The sequence below is a fragment of the Myotis myotis genome, unplaced genomic scaffold, assembly GCF_014108235.1.
Source record: "Myotis myotis isolate mMyoMyo1 unplaced genomic scaffold, mMyoMyo1.p scaffold_m19_p_3, whole genome shotgun sequence".
Classification (NCBI taxonomy): domain Eukaryota; kingdom Metazoa; phylum Chordata; class Mammalia; order Chiroptera; family Vespertilionidae; genus Myotis; species Myotis myotis.
Window position 1 is genome coordinate 192345878 of NW_023416335.1, and position 26720 is coordinate 192372597.

General features: G+C 39.1%; 1 protein-coding gene across 2 annotated transcripts in view; it reads left to right on the forward strand.

Moving 5' to 3' along the window:
* Positions 1-26720, forward strand: part of LPCAT3 (lysophosphatidylcholine acyltransferase 3) — a 35844-nt gene that overhangs the window by 3645 nt on the left and 5479 nt on the right. For both annotated transcript variants that reach the window (XM_036302116.1, XM_036302115.1), the window contains exons 2-4: positions 25334-25441; positions 25924-26030; positions 26588-26681. In XM_036302116.1, coding sequence (XP_036158009.1) covers positions 25334-25441; positions 25924-26030; positions 26588-26681 — 309 coding nt within the window. The remainder of the gene's footprint in view (positions 1-25333; positions 25442-25923; positions 26031-26587; positions 26682-26720) is intronic.

The following is a 26720-nucleotide window of genomic DNA, read 5'->3' on the forward strand; positions in this document are numbered from 1 at the left end:
ACTGGTTTCTAATTCTGTACTTGCCCCCTCCAGGCCATTCTCCAAAAGCAGCCAGGGTGGTCGGATCCTGTGCCTGTCCTACTCAGAGCCCTTGAGGCTTTCATATGTGGCTGGTAAGCCCCTGCCTGCTGCTCCAGCCTCATCTCAAGCAAGTTCACAACCTTTTAACCACTTGGCCTCTTTTCAGTTTCTTAGAAAAGACATTAAGCCCTTTCCTACCTCAGAGGCTTTGCACCTGCTCATCCCACTGCCTAGAAAGTTCTTCACTTATTACTCACCTGATAGACTACTTTTCATCTTTCAAATTGTCTGTTCAAATTGTCACTTCCTCTGAAAGTTCTTTCCTGACACTCTTTAAAGTATGTCCCTTGTTGCACTTCCTCATACTGACTGAAATCTTGCAAGTATACATTCTAATTTGTAATTATATATTTGAAGTTGAGGATAGAAACCATGTAAGTTTTGTTTACCACCATATACCCAGAGTTTAACACAGTACCTGACTTATAGAAAAGGTACTTATTTGTTAGAAATAAATATTTGTTGAGTAAGTCAATGTGTGAATGAGTGATTTAGCAACTGATTAAATGAAGAATAAAGAAGTTGTTTAAAAAAAAACGTCTGCCTGGGTAGCTAGAAAAATGGCAGTATTTTTCACATATGGAGCGAGGTCAAGAGGAAAGTCAGACATTGTTCAGTGCCAGGTAATGATCTAATTTTAGATTTGCTTTAGGTTTTAAGGGCACCTATGGGTGTGTTGAGAATTGTGAGGCCTAATCTTAAGCTCAGGAAAGAAGTTGGGTTAGCCCTAACAGGTTTGGCTCAGTGGATAGAGCGTCAGCCTGCAGACCAAAGGGTCCCAGGTTTGATTCCAGTCAAGGGCACATACCTCAGTTGCAGGCTCCTCCCTGGCCCAGGCCCTGGTTGGGGCACGTGCAGGAGGCAACCAATCGATGTGTTTCTCTCACTTTGATGTTTCTATCTCCCTCTCTCTTCCACTCTCTTTAAAAATCAATGGAAAAATGTCCTCGGGTGAGGATTTAAAAAAAAGAAGTTGAGCTAAAGATACAGTTTTGGGAGATCATGTTGATATAATTGAATCAGGGAGGGAATAAAATGCTATGGAAAAGCCTTTAGGAGATAATAGAACCTAAATCATGTTGATGGAGTATATTGCTACCTCCTTTGTTGATAACGATAGCTGACATTTATTAAGGGTTTGCTACCTACCAGTTTCAGACATTGTTAGAAATGCTCAACAGTGCCCCACCTAAACCAGCCAGTTACCCATAAGATTATTACAGTACTATTATCTCCTTTGTGCAAATAGGAAACATCTTTAGAGGTTAAGTTACTTGCCTAAGGTTACACCCATTTCTACCCAATTCTGGAGTCCTTGCTTTTTACCTAATGCAAATTGGGAGGAGCATGTGGGAGTGGAAAAGATAAATGCCCTGATATCTTTTCTGTCTTCACTCTGTGTGGTTAAACCAAGATGTAATCAGCATATGAGCTATCTCAGCTTCCAAAGCTGGAGGTGGCCAAATAGAGCAGATGGCCACCCTGCTTAGTATGAGTGTTCTCTAGCCTTGGCCATGACTGTGGCTTGGCTGTTAGACTGATCAAAAATTGCACTTGGGGGTAAGGATTCATTCCTCAGAGGTTTAAAATTAGCATCACTGGGGTTAGCAACATTTAAAATCAAAGGAGGTTTTACAGTTTAGTTCCCTTTGGACCAAAGTCAGGTCTGGCCCTTCAGAACTAAGTCCAGTTTTCAATGCAAAAGGCTTTCTTCAGGTAGCATTGCAATGACAATATAAAGACACCAAAGATAAGCTAGATGGACATTAAACAGCATAAACAAATGGGACTTCTGACCATAATAAAAAGAAGGGTCCAAGAATTCTACTATAAAATAAGGGGGTGATTAAGCCCTGGCCAGGTACCTCAGTTGGTTAGAGCATCGTCCAGTTATACCAAGGTTGTGGGATTCAGGGCACATACAGGAAGCAACCAATGAATGCATAAATAAAGTGGAACAACAAATCAATGTTTCTCTCTCCCTCTCTCTAAAATCAATCAATAAATAATTTTTTAAAGGTGGGAAAAAATTAGGGGGTGATTTTTAAATGACTTTCAAGTCCCCTTTTTCAATTCTAAAAGTCTAGATATACACCTTTTTAGACTATCTTTATTTTAATCCATAGCCACAAATTTCACCATAAGCTAAATCTTCCTGTTTGGGGATTTCTTTTAAATATATTTTTCCAATTACTTATCTACACTCCAGTATCTTAACATTGCACAAAACTTCATGTTTTGGATGCCAGTATAACTTTAATGTCAAATAGAATCATTTCTTTGCAGAGGCATGTATAAATTAAGGCCTAGGAGATTATATGCACAAGCTAATTTAACAAAAATAATTACATACCCACTGATATTAAATCTGTCTGGACAGCCATGGGAACTCACTGGAGGTGTTCAGTCCAACAGCCTTTTATTGATTGACTGATTGATTTTAGAGAGAGGACAAAATATTGCTGTGAAAGAGAAACATGGATTGGTTACTCCTCACACTTCTCACATGCACCCCGACCGGGGGATGGAACCTGCAGCCTGTGTATGTGCCCTGACCGAGAATTGAGTCCACCAACCTTTGGGTATATGAGACGATGCCCCAGCCAATTGAGCCACACTGGCCAAGGCAGTCCAACAGCCTTTTAAAACATGGGATTTGGTCTTTAAAAAGGAAATAGCATTTCAGCTGGACCTTAAAGGGTATGGAAGATTCTGGTCAAGTTGAGATAAAAGGGGGGGCTTTCCAGCTGCAGAGAATAATGAGTATATACGTGAAGATGAGGAAAAGTGAGACACATCTGCGGAACAGCAGTACTCGATTTTGGCCAGAACAATAAAGGATTCATAAAGGAACAGTAAAGAAAAACTCAGTAGACCTTTCAGGTGGAGGGAGAGGGGTGCGGTGGGAAAACAGGATAAGGTGGTAGAATGTGCATTGTTTTTAGAGACCTGCAGGCTTAAGTTCAAATTCTGGATTAAATATGAACTACCTGTTTCACAATAGATAATTACTAAACTTCAGCCATTCATTTCCTCATGTTCCCAAAGGCCAATCTTACTAAAGAATTAAGGTCAAGAGTTAGGCAGTTTACCTGATAAATACTTTGTAATTATATTTAATTCATAACAAGCAGCAGTATTTTGAAACAGGATGCAAAATTTACATGATTTTTAAAAAATAATATAAATTTCTTATTTCTAGAGAACTGCAGCCTTTGTACAGATTTTTTAATTCTCCTCTTGCCTGGAAAAGCATTTTCTACATTCCAGAATCTTACATTGCACAAAACTTCATGTTTGAGATGCATTTCATTGCTCATTGAGATGCTTTGAGGACTAGATGAGATAAATTGACCAAACCTACCCCAGGATAGTTTTAAATAATTGTTCTTTCTCTTCCCTCAATAAGTATTCATCTCCTTCCTTTCCAAGGAGACTCAAAGTGTGGTCTTGGGACCAGCAGCATCAGCATCTCCTAGGAACTGGTTAGAAATGCAAATTCTCAAGTCAACCCCTGACCTACTGAATAAGAAACCTTGAGGATGGGCCCAGTGATCTGTTTTACAGCCCTCCAGGTTATACAATTACCCTGAAGCTTTGAGGATCACTGATTTAGTGAACAGTCATACTCCACATGACAACGTTTCGTTCAAGATGGACCACATATACAGTGGTGATCCGGTACGATTATGATGGAACTGAAAATTTCCTAATGATGTAGCCATTGTAACATTACTCACGTTTGTGGTGATGCTGGTGTAAACAAGCCTACTGTGCTGTCAGTCATATAAAAGAAGTGCAACACATATAGTTAGTACAGTAGATACTACTTGATAATACACAACTATGTTACTGGTTTATGAATTTATTATACTATACTTTTTGTTATTTTAGAGAGTACTTCTCTACTTATGAAAAAAAAGTTCTGTAAAACACTATGTTGTGTAATGCCAGCAGCAGCCTCATGCGTTGTGTTTACTGTGTCTCTTGATTGTGTCATTTTCTCTTGAGTTAATCAGGTATTGTTTTGTGCACTAATATGCTATACAGGGCTGTAGCCTAGGTATGTAATAGGCTATCCCATCTAGATTTGTTTAGAGCCACACACAGATGGCTCTTTGTAAGTGATGTTTGTCCAGTGACGAAATCACATAGTGATGTATTTTTCAGAATGTATCCCCATTGTTAAGGCAGCACATAACTCTATTTCTTCAAGTATCTGTTTTGTAAAACTTGATGTCCTGATAGTACCTTAAACTTTTTGAAATGCCATTGTAACTTGTGATCTTTGGAATAAACAAAATGCTCTCAGATTCTTTATGGCTTAGTTTTTCCCATTTGCAAACATCTCTTATTATTCTTCAAACATTATTTTTATTACTGAATCACATTATTATCATCATCATTTTTATTATAATTGTTATCATTACCTACACCATTTGTTTCACACTTTTGATGAGAAGGTTAAATATAGAGGCATTTTTTTTCATAAGGTTGTTGGAACTATTTAGTTCCATATTTCCTTTTCTGTTTCGCATCAGCCACCTTGAGCAATACAGCATTCTCCTAATTGATCACTTCATATTTCTTAATACAATTCATAAATTGTGACTAGTAGCTTCAACAAAAATACGTGTCCTACTTAGGGCTGCCAGGAGAGTTGTTCTAAGCAAACTGTCTTTGTAGATTTTTTAAGGTGTGTGTGTGTGTGTGTGTGTGTGTTTGTGTTTTGACATTTTCCTAGCAGTTGCTGAAGTCAAGGAGATTTAGGACCCACTTGGAGTTCTCTTGGTGAAGCAATAATAGCTTCCTAGAGAACATCAAAGCCTTTCTATAACTTGTATAGCCCAAAAGATGTTGTATAAATATTTATTTCTCCCCATTTTCAAAATGAGAAGGTGGGGGGCAAATAAGACACTAAAAATAAGGATAATTTCTGGATAAGACTCTCCCTTTGGCCTAAAATGGACGGGTTTCAAATCTAAGTTCTTCCCTATTCCCTATGAAGGTAATTGAGATTTATGAAACAATGGACACCTTGAATGAGTCTGCTTAAGTACAATGCACCATAATTGTTAGCAAGAGAAGCTTCTGATAGAAATGTTATTGCATTGTAACATAGGGACAGTTTGTCAGAAAGTGGGTAGAAAATTAAGCCAAAAATGGTCAGACCCAGGTTTTGTTCTTGAGTCACATAAAGTCATCATATAGATTATTTAAATGCCCCACTCTAACCATAGGCTGTTTAAAAATAAAAAAGTTTTTGTCCATTAAAGATGCTTTCGTACATGTATTCATGTTGCTATGGCATTTTCATAAGAAAAGTATACATGATCCTATCTGCTACATAAAATATTAATGTAAGATAGTAATTTTGCAGACAATTCATTATAACAGGAGAGAACCCCAGAGGCAAGGTGACCTTCCCCTCTGCCTGACAAACTCCACCTGGACTAGACCTACTCCTGGAAGCCTAACAAGTGTAGTCAGATCTGCTGTGGTGCCACACCAGGCTTTCCACATGGAAAGGCTTAGAGCACATGGATGGCTCTTTGTACTAATTCATGAAGTTTAAAAAAATGAAAGCATAATCTTCAAATGTTTTTCATGGAAGACCTTAATTTCATAGGGGTCTGCACTGGGTTGAATAGTGTTCCTCAAAATTCAAGTCTACCAGAACTTCAGAATGTGACCTTATTTGGAGATGGGGTCTTTGCAGATGTAATTAGTTAAGATGAGATCATATAGGACCAAGGTGGGTCCTAAATCCAATATCTAAGAAGGCCTTATAAGAGGAGAGACAGAGGCATAGACATACATGGATCAGGCCATATGACCAAAGAGCCAGAAATAATGCAAGCCAAGGATCACTAGCTGTCACCAGAAGCTAGGAAAAAGGTATGGAACACTTTTCCCTCAAAGCCACCAGTAGGAACCAACCTTGCCAACACTTTGATTTCCTCTACTAGCCTCCAGACTCATGAAAGAATAAATTTAAGTTGTTTAAGTCACACACACACATTCACTATTTAAAAAATTGAGCATTCATATGTATATATTATATATAGACCTGAGGTCCCAGGATGTTAAAGTTTTAATAGCTGTATATTTGTATATGCCCTAATGAGAAGCATCCATGTACACATGGTAAATGGCTATGGCTTATATAGCGCTTGAGGTTTTCAGTTTCTGCTATGATAGCAATTCTAAACTCCGATAAACTTGGACACCACTCTGGATTACTATCCATAAATATAAAACTTCCCTTTGCGAGCCAGCAAGAAAAGGCCAACTGAAATAGTACACTTTAAGGCTCCTATGGCATATAATTCAGACAAAGTGGAAAAAATTGATTATAGTTTGAGTACAAATATACTAGGGCCCTGGCCAAAAATATTGAACCATAAGGGCTACTAGAAATCCTCGTTCTTTAGCTAAAGGGTAATCTGACTCTATTTCCTAAGTCTTCATTGGCCCTTCTGAAAGAGTTGGAAACAAAAGTAAAACATGGGAGCTCCTAGGTAGCGTGCACTTATATTATATTCAGTCAGACCCTAGCCAGTTCGGCTCCGTAGATAGAGCATCGGCCTGTGGACCTAAGGGTCCCAGGTTTGATTCTGGTCAAGGGCACACGCCTGGGTTGTAGACTCCATCCAATGGGCAAAAAGCAGCCAGTCAATGATTCCCTCTCATCATTCATGTTTCTATCTCTCTTCTTCTCGCTTCCTCTCTGAAATCAGTAAAAAAAAAATTTAATTTTTTAAAAAAAGGAACTATGTATATCACAGAGGAAGAGAGGACCCAACCGACGACTAGAGGGTGTGATGCTATTATCTTTTTTTCCTATTAAATTTTAGCTGGGTAACAAAGAGTTTATTGTTTTATTTGCTGAAATACCTACTGAGAAAAAGAAGTCTCACCTACTTTGTTCGTATTTACAAAGATTAGACTTAGCAACTCTTAAACACAAGAAGTTATCAGGACAAGTATTTGGGAGCATTGGAGAAAGAGCAGCTAATTAGCCACTTGGCAGTGTGACAGGGCAACCCTTGGACAACCCTAGGCCAGATCAAGTCACAACTGGATTAAAGGACCAAAGAACCCTTTCTCCACTGGGAATTCTGAGAGTAATAGAAATTTCTGGCATATGCCTACTTTTGTTGTGATGGTAGATTATTTTTTTAAATAACCAGGATTTATATGACCTGAAGTTCATATAATCTTGGGGGCCTTCTTTAAGAAAAAAAAAATACCTTACAACTTTTACAAAAATATGTCAGTATAAACATATTGCTCCCTCCCACATCCACCTACATCTCCACCTCACACCCCACCCCTGTGGCCTTAAAGGGCCTTGAAACTGAAGCTTTAGTAGCTTTTGGGAAATCAGCTTTTCCCTGAGAGTACTGGATACAACTCACAGACCTTTATTTTTGAAAGTTGCTGTAGGCTTAATTTAGCTAAATTTTGGGCCAAAATTTCCCTTCCCCAGATTAGAGGCTTGAGCCTGGGATTTTATAGTTTAAAACCAGGTGAAGGAATATTCAGTCCAGCCCTAGCCCATTTGGCTCGGTTTGGCTCAGTGGATAGAGCGTCAGCCTGGAGACCAAAGAGTCCCCAGTTGATTCCAGTCAAGGGCATGTACCTTTGTTGCAGGCTCCTCCCTGGCCCTGGCCCTGGTCGGAGCTCATGCAGGAGGCAACCAATCAATGTGTTTATCTCATAGCAATATTTCTGTCTTTCCCTCTCTCTTCCACTCTCTCTAAAAATCAGTGGAAAATATCCTTGGGTGAGGATTAAAAAAAGAAGAATATTCAGTACTGTCCGCGTAGCATAATAATCTCCAGGTCCACCCATGCTATCACAAAGATTAAGAGCTCCTTTTTTACAACCGCATAGTATCCCATTGTGTAAATGTACCATGGCTTTTTTATCCACTCATCTACTGGGCTGTTTCCAGATCTTAGCTATTGTAAATAATGCTGTTATGAACATAGGGGTGCATATATTCCTTTTGATTGGTGTTTCAGGATTCTTAGGTTATATTCCCAGTAGTGGGATTCCTGGGTCAAATGGCAGTTCCATTTTTAATTTTTTGAGGAAACTCCATACTGTTTTCCACAGTGGCTGCACCAGTCTGCATTCTCACCAGCAGTGTACTAGGGTTCCCTTTTCTTCATATCCTCAACAGCACTTGTTATTTGTTGATTTACTGATGGTAGCCATTTTGGCAGGTATGAGGTGATAACTTATTATGGTTTTAATTTGCATCTCTTTGGTCATTAGTGACATTGAGTATTTTTTCATATGTCTATGTCCTCTTTGGAGAAGTGCCTATTCAAGTCCTTTGCCCATTTTTTTAATTAGATTGTCTTTCTGGTATTGAGTTGTATGAGTTCTTTGTATATTTTGGAAATTAACCACTTATCAGATGTATCATTGGCAAATATGTTCTCCCATACAGTGGGCTCCCTTTTCATTTTGTTGGTGGTTTCTTTTGCTGTGCAAAAGCTTTTTAGTTTGATGTAGTCCCATTTGTTTATTTTTTCCTTTGTTTCTCTTGCCCTAGATGTATCGGTGAAAATACTGCTACGTGAGATATTTGAGATTTTACTGCCAATGTTTTCTAGGATTTTTATGATTTTGTGACATACAGTTAAGTCTTTTGTCTATTGTAAGTTTATTCTTGTCTGTGGTGTAGGTTGGCATTCTAGTTTCATTTTTTGCATGTACCAATCCAATTTTCCCAAACGCATTTATTGAAAATTATCTTTACTTCACTGTATGCTCTTGCCTCCTTTGTCAAATATTAATTGAGCACAGTGGTTTGGGTCAATTTCTGAGTCCTCTGTTATGTTCCATTGATCTATCTGCCTGTTCTTGTACCAGTACTAGGCTGTTTTGAGCACAGTGCTTTGTAGTATAGCTTGATATCTAGTATTGTGATCCCTCCAACCTTGTTCTTCTTATTCAAGATCACTGTGGTATTTGGGATCTTTTTTGGTTCCATATAAATTTCTAGAATATTTGTTATAGATCTGTGAAATAAGCCATTGGTATTTTAATAGGAATTGCACTGAATCTGTAGATTGCTCTGAGTAGTATGGACATTTTAATTATGTTAATTCTTCCAGTTCATGAACATGGTACATGCTTCCACTTGTTTGTATCTTCTTCTATTTTCTTTTTCAATGCCCTATAGTTTTCCAAGTACAGGTCTTTTACTTCCTTGGTTGAGTTTATTTCCAGGTATCTTATTTTTTGTTGTTGTTGCAATAGTAAATGGGATTACTTTTTTTAGTGTCTCTGAGAGTTTATTGTTGTATAAAAATACCATCAATTTCTGGATGTTAATTTTGTATCCTGCTACTTTGCTGAATTTATTTATTAAATCTAGCAGTTTTTTGGTAGTCTTTAGAATTTTCTATGTACAATATGATGTCACCTGTGAATAATGACAGTTTTACCTTCCTCCCTTCCAATTTGGATGACTTTTATATTTTCTTCTTGTCTGATCGCTGTGGCTAGGACTTCTAGTAATATGTTGAATAAGAGTGGTGAAAGCAGGCATCCCTGTCTTGTTCCTGATCTTAAGGGAAACCCTTTTACTTTTGTCCATTGAGTATGGTATTGGCTGTAGGTTGTCACATATAGCCTTTATTATGTTGAAGTATGACCCCTCTATTCCCACTCTGCTGAGAGTTTTTATCATAAATATTGGATTTTGTCAAAAGTTCTTTCTGCATCCATTGATGTGCTCATGTGATTTTTATCCTTCATTTTAGAATTGAATTTCTAAAGTGTATTACTCTTGATCCAAATAAAGGGATATTCTACAGGGATATCCCTACATATCTGGGAGATATTGCAGGTTCAGTTCCAGACCACTGCAATAAGCAAGTTGTGATATTTTTTCTGGTGGAGGGTCTTGCCTTTAGTTTGTAAAAAACACAACTGTGAAGTACAATAAAATGAGGTGACCTGCATCTATCAGATAATCTGGGTAGAAGTAAACCATGTGGTTTACTACCGTAAAAAGAATTAAAATGTGATAAAATGCACTGAATACAGGCAACAAGAGTGTCATCCTATGCCTAAAATTGCCTGGTAAGGCATTTCAGTGTCTTTTTTTTTTTTTTTAATATATTTTATTGATTTTTTTACAGAGAGGAAGGGAGAGGGATAGAGAGTTAGAAACATCGATGAGAGAGAAACATCGATCAGCTGCCTCCTGCACACTCCCTACTGGGGATGTGCCCGCAACCAAGGTACATGCCCTTGACCGGAATCGAACCTGGGACCCTTCAGTCCGCAGGCCGACGCTCTATCCACTGAGCCAAACCGGTTACGGCCATTTCAGTGTCTTAAAGCACCTCAACATCAGCCTGGACATCTGTTGTCTCTGTTCCATGAAAATGAAGGCATACCAGTCATTAGCCTCTTTTAGCTTTAACATTCTTTAAATCTGTAAGTTTTGTAGAATTTTTAGGGGGGAAAAATATATAAAGTAAAATAACTATGTGACCATTTAAACAAACTCTAGTAATATAGACAAATACTATAATCCAGGTGTTCAAACATAAGAATAACATTGACATCCCTTTTGCCATCTCATCAGATTTAAAGGACTCCTGTGGGCTTGCCACTGATGGATGACTAACTTTTCCTGGGCTAAGAGACTGGGGATAACTTATGAGTGTCTAGTTCCTGTGGCATGACAATAAAGGGGATTGGTGACATCAAAGTCAAGTCTTTTGTTGTGTCATAACTTTTCAGCTTTTGTAGCAGGTTTCACCAGTCAGTGAGTAGGTGTATACATCAGTCACTAACACTAAGCTTACAAAGGTCTTGCTTATTACTAAGATCACTTGACTGAAATGGAGCAAATAAAGAATTACTTTTGTTTTGTGGGGGTATTTAAATTTTATTTATTGATTTGAGAGAGAGAGAGAAGTTTGTTGTTAAAATGAAGTCTAAATGCTTTTAGATAGAAAGATAAGCAAATAAACATAAGTGTGTATGTGTCTATACAGAAGTGCTGGAGTATAGATGGTTATTGAGTAATCAAAGAATAATACAGCTGTACTTTTAAAAGCACACAGCTAGTTGTTACTGGTTTACTCATAGGTACCTGCCAAGCACTTAGGCATGTGGCAAGAATATCAGAGTGGAAATCAAGTAATGTGGATTCTAATTTAAGCTGTGATCTACTAACCTTGGGTATGCCAGTTATCCCCTTTGGGCCTTAGTTTCTTATCTGTCTAATGAAGAGTTTGGAGTCAGTGATTTCTAAGACTTCTTCAGTTCTAAATATCTGTATATCCAATAACCATTCAGCATATGATTCAGCTCTAACTAGAGAGGACTGTCAGAATGTGGAAAGTATATTAGCATCTTGCCCTTATTATCAAGAGGCTTAATCTGGTAAACAGAAACAAAGGACCAGTTCTGAACAAATTCCAAAGGTAGCTTCATCCCCACCTAAATGTCCATAATCTACAGCAATCAGTAAGTTCTATGCTTTAAGTGCCTAACCAGTTACTTATCACTTAACCCTCCTTTTTAACCCTAAAGGACTTAACCCTCCGTCCTATTTGTATTTGTCTTCCTTTTCACTTTAGTGGAAGAATAGAAAAAAAATTGAGTGGCAGCCCAACTAGTGTGGCTCAGTGGTTGAGTGTTGACCTATGAACCTAGAGGTCACAGTTTGATTCCCAGTCAGGGCACATGTCTGGGTTGTGGGCTCTATCCCCAGTATGGGGTGTGTAGAAGGCAGCCAATAAATGATTCTCTCTCATCATTGATGTTTCGGTCACTCTCCCTCTTCCTCTCTGAAATCAACAAAAAAATATATTTTTAAAAAACTGAGTGGCAGGTCTTCAAAGAAGAAATAATAAAGTTAGAATTATGTGAAAATATTTGATTAAACTATAAATAATCCATATTCAAAAGCAGTCCTATTTTATATTCTAGTCTGTGATTCTTGGGGAAATTTAACTGAAGTTTAATTAAAAGAGCAGACAGATCCTGAATGTGGCCTTCTAATATTGCCCAAAGCAAAATACCCATTACCTATGGTAATACATTCCATAGTATAGAAGAATTACAACCTCCAGATAATACTCTCTTTTTTATTCTAATATTTTTTTTATTGTTTAAAGTATTACATATGTCCCTTTTTTCCCCAATTGACACACACACACCCATCCACTCCCACCTGCAAGGGCAAGCCCTCACCACCCCAGTGCCTGTATCCATTGGTTTTGCTAATATGCATGCATACATGTCCTTTAGTTGATCTCTAACCGCCCCCTTCCCTGCCCCTTGTCTCTGGATCTATTTTTGTTCATCAGTTTATGTTGATGATTATGTCACACATATGAGTGAGAGCATATAATATTTATCTTTCTCCAACTGGCTTATTTCGCTTAGCATAATGCTCTCCAGTTCCATCCATGCTGTTGCAAATGGTAAAAGTTCCTTCTTTTTTTATAGCAGCCTAGTATTCCATTGTGTAGATGTACCACAGTTTTTTAATACACTCATCTGCTGATGGGCACTTAGGCTGTTTCCAAATCTTAGCTATTCTAAATTGTGCTGCTATGAACATAGGGGTGCATATATCCTTTTTGATTGGTGTTTCTGGTTTCTAGAAGTGGGATTAAGACTGTCTCTTTTAGCTAGAAATTCCATAGTGGCTTTAAACGTATCAGCAAATAATTCCTAAGAGCAGTGACAGGCATAACCTCCTTTTGAGATTCCCTGTCCCAAATCCACCTTATCTATCCATCTTAAAAGTGGAATTCAGAAATAAGACGGTGTGGCTTAGTGGCTGAGCATCGACCCATGAACCAGGAGGTCACCGTTTGATTCCTGGTCAGGGCACATGCCCCATGCAGGAGGCAGCCAATCAATGATTCTCTCTCACCATTAAAGTTTCTGTCCCTCTCAACCTCTCCCTTCCTCTCTCTGAAATAGAAACATTTTTTTAAAAAAAGAAATAAGACCCAACCGGCATGGCTCAGTGGTTGAGCACATGCCCAGGTTGCGGGCTCGATCCCAGTGTGGGGCATGCAGGAGGCAGCCAATCAATGAATCTTTTCCATCTTTTTTTTTTTTTAAATATATTTTATTGATTTTCCACAGAGAGGAAGGGAGAGAGATAGAGAGCTAGAAACATCGATGAGAGAGAAACATCGATCAGCTGCCTCCTGCACATCTCCCACTGGGGATGTGCCCGCAACCCAGGTACATGCCCTTGACCGGAATCGAACCTGGGACCCTTCAGTCCGCAAGCCGACGCTCCATCCACTGAGCCAAACCGGTTTCGGCGAATCTTTTCCATCTTGATGATACCATCTCTCTCTCCCTCTCCCTTCCTATCTGAAATCAATAATAATATATTTTTAATAAAAGAAAATAAGATGGTTGTCATAAGGAAGAAATATTAACATATACATTTAAATTAAAAAATGAAGTTAGACCTCTTTCAACAAAACTAAATCTGATCAGGCTGACTAGTTTACCATTTGGATTACATGGCAGGCATTTTCCATATGTACTTAAAGCAAATCTTCAATATACTTAACAAAAGCACACATCATTTGCTGTTGTTTAAACTTACAAATGTTTGATGGTATATTAATGTGAGAGGAGATATGGTTTTTCAGAATTCTTTTAGGGGCTATTCCAGCAAAAATAGTTTGGAAACCATTGCAGCAGCTTAACCATCTTTAATTCAACCTTTTCTATCATCTCCCACATCTAGTCAACTGTTCTGATTTTTTTCTATTGTATCAATTTCAGGCTCTGCCCGTTTTCATCTTTGCTACTGTTTCACCCCTAGGGGGGAAATAGTCTTGAGGTGACAATTCCATGTTCTTTCCTGTCCCTTTGTCCTTTACTACATTATTCCCCTCCCTTGGAATGCCCTTTCTTTCTCTCTTCTCTCTTCATCTTAAATGTTCTGATCATTATTGACCTCTCTCTTCTGTAACCACTACAACCTTGGCTATTCCATGCAGTTAGCACTTCAGAACATCATTCTTTTTTTTTTTTTTTCTTTTTTTTTCTTTTTTTTTTAGAACATCATTCTTTGATATTTTTTCTCTACCTAGAAAGTTCCTTAAGAGTTAAAAAGCACCTCTTAAAATTTCTACCATATCCCCCTTTTTGCCCAACGCAGTGTGACCACATAACAGATGCTTAATATTTTACTGACTGCCTAGAATACAAATTATTTGTTTATTCATTCTTTCATCCATTCAGCAAATAGTCTCAAGACCTTTTTTTGTATCAGGAACTGTACTAGGCACTGAGGTACGGTAGTGGAAAAAATTGACAAAAATCCCTGTTTTCAAATACTGCTAAATAAGTAAAAGATAGTATTTGAAAGAGTAATAAGTGCTGAGAGGAGAGTACAGAAAAAAAAAAAACGGGAAGTGTGGTTGGTGGTGGGTGAGGGGAACATATGCAATCTCACTGATAGCGTGACTTTTTAGTAAAGATCTGAAGTGAGAAGGAATATAAGGAAGGACTTGAGCTTCTTTGTGAAAGATCATTCCAGGCAAGGGACCTATTATATCAGTGGTTCTCAACCTTCCTAATGTTGCGACCCTTTAATACAGTTCCTCATGTTGTGGTGACCCCCAAACATAAAATTATTTTCGTTGCTACTTCATAACTGTAATTTTGCTACTGTTATGAATCATAAATATCTGATATGCAGGATGTATTTTCATTGTTACAAATTGAACATAATTAAAGCATAGTGATTAATCACAAAAACATTATGTAATTATATATGTGTTTTCTGATGGTCTTAGGCGACCTCTGTGAAAGGGTCGTGCGACCCCCACAGATTGAGAACCGCTGTATTATATGAAGGCCACAAGGCTGGACTTGCTTGATGTTCCAAGGAGAGCTTTGTGGAGGCAGAGATGAGTTAGAGAAAAGTGGAGTGGGGAAGGGGTGAGCAGATCTATAGGTTCTGGTCGGACTTTGGCTTTTGTTGAGTGAGACTGGAGGCCTTCTGAGGGTTTTGAGCAGAGGAATGAGCAGATTGGATTTATGCTATAATAAAATCCCTCTGGATACTGTGTTAAGGATAGACTGAAGGGAGAGGCAAGAGCAGAGGCAGGGAGATCAGTCAGGAGGCGACTATAATAACAAGCCAGACATGGTGTTGACTTGGACACATGGGAAGAAGTGGTCAGATTCTGGGTTTATTTTGAAGGTAGAACAGAAATTACTTATTGATTGGGTTGAAAGGAAGGGAGGTCAAGAATGATGGCAAGGTGAACAAAAGGGTAAGTTGCTGTTTGCTGAAATGGGGAAGGCTAAAGGAGGAATAGGTTTAGTGAGGGATGTATGTCAGCAGTTCATTTTGTTAAGCAAACAGATGGTATGTTTTTAAAGCTGTGTGACTGGATGAGAGAGCTGAGTGCTTCACTGTTAAAGCAGAGGTAAGCAATCTCACATTCATCAAGCATCTAATATGTACCAGTCTTAATTAATATATGAATCCTAAGCTAGATTTTCATTTTACTCATGAAATTGAGACCCAAAAAGGTTAACTAATCAACCAACCTGAGGTAACAGCTAATAAGTAGCAGAACTGGGTATTCAAACTGAGATCTGTCATAACTCCAAAGTTCATGTTCTTTTAACCACCCAGTGCCTTAATTTATTTATTTATTTTGTTTTTAATATATTTTTTTGATTTTTTTACAGAGAGGAAGGGAGAGAGATAAGAGAGTTAGAAACATCGATGAGAGAGAAACATCGATCAGCTGCCTCCTGCACATCTCCTACTGGGAATGTGCCCGCAACCCAGGCACATGCCCCTGACCGGAATCGAACCTGGGACCCTTCAGTCCGCAAGCCGACGCTCTATCCACTGAGCCAAATCAGCTAGGGCTTGAATTGTTTAAGAATGGGTAGCATTTCATTTGATAGAGGGGTGGTTTGAGAAAATATTCCACTCAAAGGGACTGGTGTGAGCTAAAGTCTAGGTACTAAAGACATAAGACGTTTTTGGGCAAAAACAAGATCAGTTTTAGCTGGAGAAATGGTAACTTTAACTAGAAATGTAGTTTAGAAGACAGACCTCGAATCTTAGGCTTAGGAATTGGTACTCTGTTGAGTAGTCACTTGGTGGTTTCTAAGCAGGAGCTGAAAAGAGTACTCTGGTGTAGGATTACTGGGAGTGTGAGGCTGCAGCCAGAGATCAAGTAGGAGGCCATTGCAAGAGTTTACATCTGAGTGCCTGATGGCCTTAACTGTAAATGTAGCACAGAAAAAAAAAGAGTAAGGGTGGTGAGATACTGCAAAGGAGGAATCAACAGAATTTGATGACTGGATATAGGGAACCAAAGAAAGGGAAGAGGCAAAACAATGTGGTTTATGACTTGGAGAAAGCTAACACCATTAATAAACAAAAAAAGAAGCCAAGAGAAGGCTGATTTAAGGGAATAAGTCATGTTTTATAGAGTACAAGATGGTATGAGATAGCAAACTAAAAATGTCCAGCCAGGAAATGTGGAACTGAAACTTGAGTAGGATTAAAAATGTAGATTTGCCCTAACCAGTTTGGCTCAGTGGATAGAGCATCGGCCTGCGGACTGAAGGGTCCCAAGTTCAATTCCAGTCAAGGGCATGTACCTTGGTTGCAGGCACATCCCCAGTAGGGGGTGTGCAGGAGGCAGCTGATTGATGTTTCTCTCTCATCAGTGTTTCTAACTCTATCACTCTCCCTTCCTCTTTGTAAAAAATCAATAAAATATATATTTTTTTAAATGTAGATTTGTTTTTGGCATAAAGATTGTATTAAGTTACATGACAGTAGATGTAGTTTCCAATCCTATACAATCCTATATAATAAAAGAGAAACATGTAAATTGACTGTCCCTTCGCTACACTCACTGGCCAACCAGGGTGAATATGCAAATTAACCCGCCAAAGCTGGTGAGTTAATTTGCATATGCAGGTGCTGGGCAGAGAACAGAAGCGGGAGAGTCGGCAGCTTGGGGGGACATGGCTCCCTCAATCGCTCCCTTGGGGGGACGTGGCTCCCTCGGTCGGCGGAAAGCAGAGCATGAGAGCCGGAAGCTTGGAGGGCCGTGGCTCCTTCAATTGCTCCCAGTGCAGGGAGCACCAGGAATTCTGGGAATAGTAGTTCTTATGGCAGGCCCAGGACCCGAAGTGGAAGGCCAGAGCACAGGGAGCACCAGGAATGCTGGGAATCGTAGTTCTGGTGGCAGGTGGATCTCCTAGACACTAGAGCAGCGGTTCTCAATCTGTGGGTCGTGACCCCTTTGGGGGTCGAAAGACCCTTTCACAGGGGTCGCCTAAGATCATCAGAAAACACATATATAAATACATATTGTTTTTGTGATTAATCACTATGCTTTAATTATGTTCAATTTGTGACAATGAAACTGGGAGTCACCACAACATGAGGAACTGTATTAAAGGGTTGCAACATTAGGAAGGTTGAGAACCACTGCACTAGAGCAAAGTGAGCCTGGAGCAAGTTACTGTTGCGGTGGGGGATGGAGGGAAAGCAAAGGTGAGAGACATAAGTAAAATCAGAGTGTCTAGGAAAAATTAAAGGGAAGATATCCTAAAACTTCCAGGAAATCTCCATCAATGAAGCAAAGAAAAAAAAATGCTTCTATTATTCTGTAAGCAACAAACCAAACTGGGTTGGGGGTCTCAGACAATTCGTTCAAATGATTGCAAAGACAGACAGAAACTCCTGGATTAGAGAGGGCTCCCCTGAGGGCTCCCAGATTGGAGAGGGTGCAGGTCGGGCTGAGGGACCCCCCCCATACATGAATCTTTGTGCACTGGGCCCCTAGTAGTAAGAATAATAATGGTCAAGATGAAATCCGGGAGGGCAGCAGTATTTAGGAACCAGAAGAAAAGCCTTAATTGAAAGAGACAAAGAAAGGTAGATTGGTGTAATCTGTTCAGATTATAGTTGGCCACTATTTGCCAGTGAAAGTAAATACAGGAAGTGATGTTTAGGAACCTTTCACAGCAATTTGACAGTGTCATATCATCCAAGCCCATGACTTGTATTTTACAAAATGTTGGTCCGCCCTAGTTGGTTAGAGCATCATCCTGATACACCAGGGTTGCGTGTTCGATCCCCAGTCAGGGTACCTGGGAGAATCAGCCAATAAATGCATAAATGTGTGGAACAACAAAATCAATGTTTCTCACTTTCCCTTCATCTCTCTCTAAAATCAATAAATAAGTATTGGTCCACAACAGATGGGAAATTTTAAAAACTCTCTACACCACTAACTGAGAAGTGCTGGGTTAGAGGATAAAATAATTAAGGAGTGGTATATACCCAAGAGAACTCAAGATATATATTCACACAAAAACTTGTACACAAATGTTCATAGCAGCCTTATTTGTAATACCCAAAAAGTAGAACTCACCCAAGTGTCCCATCAACTACTGATGTGGTATGTCCACTTTGTAATATTACTCAGTCATTTAAAAAGAATGATATATGCTGTAACAAAATTAACCTTGAAAACAATATGCTAACGGAAAGACCCAGACATAAAAGGCCCATATATTGTAGAACTCCACGTACATGAAATACCCATAATTGGTAAATCCATAGAGACAGAAAGTAGATTGATAGTTGCCAAGGGCTAGAAGAATATGGAGAGTGATTACTAACAGGTATGGAGTTACTTTGGGAGAATGAAAACATTCTGGAATTAAATAGTGGGGATGGTTGTGTAACCTTGTGAATATGCCAAAAACCACTGAATTCTACATTTTGAAATGGTGTAGTTTATGTTATGTGAATTACCTCAATAGAAAAAGAAAAGGAGCCTGGCCAGTGTGGCTCAGTGGTTGAGCATCGACCTATGAGCCAGGAGGTCACAGTTCGATTCCTGGTCAGGGCATGTGCCCAGGTTGCGGGCTCGATCCCCAGTCGGGGGCGGGGAGGGGGGGCAGGGGGCGTGCAGTAGGCAGCTGATCAATGATTCTCTCTCATCATTGATGTTTCTATCTCTCTTTCCCTTCCTCTTTGAAATAAAAATATATTTTTTAAAAAAGAAAGAAAAGGAACAGAGACACTGTGTTTCTCAAAACCAATGAAAGAGAAACTTTCAAAAAAAATGAAAAGATTCCAGGTGTCAGGGCGCATTTAGGAGGCCACTGATCCATGTTTCTCTCACACATCAATATTTCCCTCTTTCTTCCTCTCTCTCTAAAATAAATTTTTAAAAAATATCCTCGGGTGAGGATTTAAAAAAAAGAAAATACAGCAGGGAAGTTGAGGAAGCTGGGAAGAAGAAAAGACTGTTAGACTTGGCATTATAAGAAGGCAGATGAAGGCAAAACATCAATCCAGATGTCAGCAGTTCTCAAAGTGGAGCCCATGAATTCCCAGGGAGCCCCTGAGAACCCTTTAAGGCGTTCATGGGATGAAAATTACTTTCATAGTAATACCAAGGTGTTATTTGCCTTTTTCACTGTGTTGACATTTGCTTTGATGGTGCAAAAGCAATGGTGTGTGAAACTGCTGGTGCTTTAACACAAATGAAGGCAAGGGTACCAAAGTGCACTAGCAGTCACTGTATATTTTTATCTTTCCCTCTGTATTCCTCACTGCCATGCACTCATAGTAAAAAAAACAACAACAACAACAAAAAACAAGCCAGTTTCACTTAAGTCCTGGATTGCCCTAAGTGGTTTGGCTCAGTGGACAGAGTGTTGGCCTGCGGACTCAACGGTCCCAGGTTTGATTCTGGTCAGGGGCATGTACCTTGGTTGCAGGCACATACCCAGTAGGGGGTGTGCAGGAGGCAGCTGATCGATGTGTCTCTCCCATCAATGTTTCTAACTCTCTATTCCACTCCCTTCCTCTCTGTAAAAAACCAAAAAAACATATTAAAAAAAGAAAAAAAGAATGTCTTGGATGAAGCAGTAAGTATTATGAATTGTATTAAATCTCAACCCTTCTTAATAGTCTGAAGAAATGAGAAATGTGCCGAAAGCACTTCTGCATACTGAAGTACAAGGCTGTCTGGAGGCAGAGTATTTGTGCAGTTACTTGAGTTGCACGTTCAATTAAGAGCTTTTTTCATGGGACAGCATCTTTACTTGAAAAAAAACAACTGACAAACTTAGACATGGATTATTTAGATATGGGCATTTGGCAGATATTTTCTTGAAAACGTGAGCCTGTCATTTCAAGGAAAATAACAGACACTATTTGTAGTAAATAATAAAATTCAAGCTTTCAATTGAAAATTTTTAAAATTTTGGAAAACTTTTTTGTATCTGCCTCCATGAGCGTGACAACTACTCAATACATACAGATTTTTATGTTGAAGATCAATGGTGTTTTTAAAAGATGTGATTTTTTTTTTAAATATATTTTATTGATTTTTTTACAGAGAGGAAGGGAGAGGGATAGAGAGTTAGAAACATCGATGGGAGAGAAACATCGATCAGCCGCCTCCTGCACACCTCCTACTGGGGATGTGCCTGCAACTAGGGTACATGCCCTTGACCGGAATCGAACCTGGGACCCCTTTGGTCCGCAGGCTGACGCTCTATCCACTGAGCCAAACCATCTAGGGCAAAAGATGTGATTTTTATACTGTATTTTAATGACATATTGTCAATATTTGGAAGATCTGCCTAACACAGTGAACCACTGTTTTCCAGATGACCAGTGCATGATATTACAAAAACCATTCAAAGCAATGAGAGACCACTGGATTTTAACATAATAGAATATGAAAAGTTCATTGATATGTTTGCTGCACATTCCACATTGCAACAAACCTTTAAGAAACAATCTGTCAAGTTTAGGTAGAATATCAAAGAATATCCAAATTTATCTGAAAAAGCTATTGATTCGCCTTTCAACTATATATCTGTATAACGATTTTCTTCATATAGTTTAACCAAAACAACAGATTAAATACAGGGGCACATTTGAGAATCCAGCTATCTTCTACTTAGAGAAAGGCCAGAAATTTGTACAAGTGTAAAACAATGCCATTCTCTGCATTCAATGATTTTGTTTGTTTTAGAAAAATATATTTGTTTTCATTAAAGGTATGATATTTAGCTCTAGCCAGTGTGCCTCAGTTGGTTGAGTGTTGTTCAATGTACCAGGAGGTCACAGATTCAATTCCCAGTCAGGGTACCATTAAAAAATAATTATAATAATAAATAAAAGTATGATATTTCTATTAATATCCGTGTTTTAATGGATTAATTCAAAAAAATTTTAATTTTCTTCATTTATATCAATTCTTTGTATGGTATTTGAAGTGTTTTTCTTTTCTATAAAACTGGTACCAGTATCTGGTTAATCCAGCATTTAGCAGTCCTAATTCCGTATTCTTCCTCACACTTGCCAAAACATCCTCTACTTTCTTTTCACCAGAGTCTTATCACTCATTGACTAGTCAAATGGGGTCACATCCTATTCCTACAGAACCCAGATATAGCTCTACAGGATGAAAAGACAAAGAAATTTACCAGACTTTAATGAAAACAGCTCATTTCTATTCCTTCAAATGAAACCTCAGGACCTCTAAAATTAATAAGTAATTTCACAACAATTGTGCAGAGAATAAGAAGTTCCACTAATAACTAAGTTGTGGCAGATCCTAGTCCCTGACTCCAACAGCACTCATGAGATGTCCAATGACTGATTGGAGAACACAGCTGGATACACTCACAACCTGAACCCCCAAACAGAGCCAGATTCCGTGTATCCCAGCAGTTTGCTCTAAAACTGTAAACACCATAGGTGTTGCTCTTGAAATGCTCCCATTCTAATATGGGATCATCGTGTTTGGGAGTAGGTTAGGTCATCAGCCTGCATTTGCTAATGAGTTTCTGAAGGCCCTTCTTTAACTAAAAAGAAAAAAGTTATAGTACTGCCAAACAAGCTCTTTAAAACCTCCCAATCAGACTTACAAAACTAACCTCTGCCTGGAGAGTGGTATTAAAGGAAAGATAGCAACTCTCAGTCATCAAGCTCAGGATTTTATTCTCAGGACCTAGTAAGCACTCGGCCTGGCACCAGGATTTTAGTAAGACAGTGCTTCTTCACCCTGGCTGCACACCAGATCGCTCAGACCTACCGAATCTGACTCTCTGATGGGCGGGGAGGAGTTACTTCCATTGTTCTCTAAATATTTGTCAGGTGACTGTGGCTACTGTATTAAGAATCGGCTCCCACAAGAAAGCATTAAGACTCAGAAACACCTTGTGGGACAACACCCTCCAAAAAAACCCAGCACATCCCTAAAGGGGTGACTGGGCAGCCAGGTTACAAAGCCTGCTGAGCTGAGCAGCAGCCAAGAGCAAGGCCTTGGTGTTTACACACTCAAAATCAGCTCTGGTTGTCACAGCAACTCTCCCCAGAACAGTTCCTTCTTCCCCTCTGTGGCCTCAATTCAGGCTTCGCTGTTCTCTGTTATGATCTTAATGTTCTTGGTAACCTTAATGGCCTGCTGCATTCTTTTGATTATTCTGCCAATTGCACCATCTTCTTATCATATGTTTAGTAGTGTACAATACTACTTCACCTGCCTGTGTGGAACTCAACAACCTCCACTTCTCCAAAATACACCCGAACAAAGGGCCTTGAGTGGCCAGAACCGATGTTACCAGGCTAAGCACTAAGTCTGTAAGGAAAGCATCCAAGACCTTTGCTCTTATATTTCTTTTTTACGCCTTTAAAACATACAATTTCTAAGGCCTGCAGTAAATTAGAAGTAGGGAAAACAACATCCTTGGCAGGCACACTGAAAGCTCAAGTGACTACTAATCCCTCAATAGGAAGGAAAGGGGCAGAAAAGCCCTAAGAAATGGATACAAGAACTCGGAATGCAGGACAGTGTAGGCCCTAACAGAATCGGAGCAACAGTTTTACACATCTCAACAGCTTGTAAAGCAGTCATGACTTTACTCTAGAATAATTATGAACCAGATCACCAAGAAAGTGTTCAATTATATCCACGTTAAGGGGGCAGAGTGATATGTGTTGCATTTTTAAATTTTAAGCATTCCGAATGGTTCAGGGTTTTGGTGATTCCAAGTGGTTAAGGGTTTTAGTGCTTAAAGGGGTAAACTCTTAGCTATCCAGGATTTATTTATGAGTACTCTAAATAATTAAGATATACCCTATTTATTGTTTCTATTCATTTATATCCCATTTCCTACAATGTTAAAAAGTCAAAGATTTAAGGCAGTCTGATCTTATTCTATATATACTTTCTAGTACCTGGCTCTGGTTCTTAGCAATACTTGCTGATAACATGGTGTTCTGTTCCTGCCAAATTTGATATGTGATATGTATGAAACTTGATCCTATTTCTTTACTCATTCATCTGACTACGAAGGGGTCATAGCTGTCTCCCTCTCCCTTGAGCTAGTAATCCTATATCTTCACCTTAGCTAGCTAGAAAATAAACCATTGCATGCCACCTTGTCCCTCATTATGTGATCTACAAAGAGAATACCTGACATGTAGTAGGTGTTTAATAAACATTTGTTGAATGAATGAGCCAGTAATCCACAGGATATCTATAAAGTTAGCTATTTGCATGAAGCTATAAAATTGATGAAGTGTCTAGCCCATTAGAACAGCAGTCAAAAAAAAACAAGAGCAAAAAAACAATTTTTTTAAAAATAAATAACAAATAAAAGAGAAGAAAAAAAAAAAACAAGAGCAAGTCCTGGCACCAGGAAGATTAAATGGCGGATACACTGTTAAAAACTTGATTACATAAGTACACAGGATGTGATCATAAGTTAAAAAACAAAAAAAATTATAGGGAAAAAAAACTAGGACTTAGGACAGTGATGGCGAACCTATGACACACGTGTCAGAAGTGACACGCAAACTCATTTTTTTGGTTGATTTTTCTTTGTTCAATGGCATTTAAATATATAAAGTAAATATCAAAAATATGCATCTTTGTTTTACTATGGTTGCAAATATCAAAAAATTTCTATATGTGACACGGCACCAGAGTTAAGTTAGGGTTTTTCAAAATGCTGACACGCCGAGCTCAAAAGGTTCGCCATCACTGACCTAGGACATAAGCCAAATACACAACAGGATTACCCATTTACTTAATAAAAAACTGAGCACTTTCTTTGTTTTTGACACTTCTGAGCATTGCAGAGTTAACCAAACTCACAACTATACTGCCAATGATAAGCTGACACTATGCAATGATAGGATAGGTCAAGTGTCCTTCTAAAACACAGTAGGAATTCCAGTTCTTCACACGTGCACTGCCAAGCACATCAGCGACCTCTTGATAGAACACTAAATGCAAATGTGTAGTAACACCATGGAACATGCTAATTTTAGTTTAGGAATACCAAATGTTATATTGACCCTCTTTTATTCAGTAAGCAACCTTTGGCCATGCATAATCAGCTCATGGCCCATCAGGAGATCCACTATAGTTCAATTGTGGCCCCAGGACCATACTCTGAATCACTGCTTTAGAAGACATTTTCCCATGATACTTAATGGATTTCTAACCCAGTGAGTGCCCAGACCTCAGCATGTGAGAAGCATCCACACATATCCTATAACTGCTGTTCAGCTGTAATTCAGTCAGCAATCGCAGTTTATAGCCTTGTGTTGATTTATAGTTATCCTCTTGATAATTTGCTGATAATACACTACTAGCAGGACAGGAGATAAAATTATCCAATGTAATAAAAGGCCAATATGCAAATTGTCCCCTCAGGCAGGAGTTCGATCAGGAAGCAGGCCAGCCAACAGCCCGAGGCCCCACCCCCCACCAGCCAGGCCCTGATGGGGCAGGCCCACCAGACCCCACCTGCGCATGAAATTGTGCACCGGGCCTCTAGTAATAGATCATAAAAGTATAAAATAATGCTTCTGGGCAGAGCACAGTTGGATACCCTCAATTCCTTGTATCACCGAAAACGCAAAAGAAAATTCCTAGCACTACTTAATAGTCTCTCTGAGAAACCTAGCCTTAGGACCTGGTTTTATATGGCCTCTATATAAAACTGTCTTCAGTTTTAAATGTTTTCTCACGAAAACACTTTTGATTTTTGGGGATATTATTATCTTCTCTGTTGACATCCACATAATGTATGTTTTTTCCTCTCTGGGCTGAGTTTCATGCCAGATAAACCTCCAAAACAAAATGGGAGAGCACCAGCCACAAATAACCCTCTTCTGATCTCCCCTCAGGTTACCCCTTGGCTTTGTTTTATCGGCATTATCTTTTCTACAAGGACAGCTACCTCATCCATCTCTTCCACACCTTTACAGGCCTCTCCATTGCTTATTTTAACTTTGGTGAGTAAACTGGGCTAGCAGTGGGGCTGCAATTAGAGGGAATCTGGGAAGGAACAGATTTGAACCAAACTTCCTGGAGAGAATTTGATGGATAGGTAAGTTATAATCCTGTGCTTGCAAAGAAAGGATTTGTATGGACAAGAAAATAGCTTAAGTTCTCCTTATATGGACAGTCCCCCCCCAGATAAAACATTTGAGAGTGGTTACCCTTGCCAGACCCCATCAACTGAGAGGCACCAGTTTCTCTGCTATGCCTATAACTGGATAACAAGCAGTCCCCTCAGGAGCAACCTTAAGTTCAAACATTCAGAAATACAGTAGCTGCCCGACAGTCCCTTCTATTTATAGTCCCTTCCCCCAGAACATGAGGTAATTTTGACAAAAATATCCTAATACCAAAATAGTTTTTTCTGTATGTATCTCTTTGTGTTTAGAAGTCTCAGGATGGGACACAAGTTAAAATTTGCTCTCTTCTGCACTAGGAAACCAGATGTACCACTCCCTGCTATGTGTCATCCTTCAGTTCCTCATTCTGCGACTAATGGGCCGCACTATAACTGCTGTTCTCACTACCTTTTGTTTCCAGATGGTAAGCATCTTTCCCTTGGCAGCACAGGTCACAGCTGAGGATTGGGGAGAAGTCAGAGACTGTGGTGTAGGAAAACCAGTGAACTGGAAAACAATCCAATTTCTGATTGTTTTCTCCCAATAACACTTACCCGTATGACTTTATGTAAGTCATGTTACACAAGCCCCAGGTGTTTCATCTGCAGGTAGCAGTGATAATACTTTTCCTGCCTCAAGGAAGAGGTGACAGCTAACCCTCTGCATAGGACTGTGCATTAAGGTTCTCACCAAGATTGGCCCAGCTTTCATGAGGGGAGTCATGTAAAGGCAAGGCAGAAAATCAACTTAGAATGAGCTACAGAACCTAAGCATCTAAGTTCTCAATTAGCCTTAATTTTACTGAGAAACCTTGAGGCAAGTCTCTTTCCCTTTACAGTTTCAGTGTCTCCATTTATAGGAACTTCTTAAGGCCTTTAATGATAGACCAGGAGAAAGAAAAAATGAAGGAATACAGTAGATTTCAGAGTAGAGAGAAAATAAATCATAGCAATAATAGAATAAATATTTCCTCTCTCCTAGGCCTACCTTCTTGCCGGATATTATTGGACAGCCACTGGCAACTATGATATCAAGTGGACAATGCCTCATTGTGTTCTGACCTTGAAACTGATTGGTATGTGATGGGTTACTACCCTCCCCTTTTACATCTAGG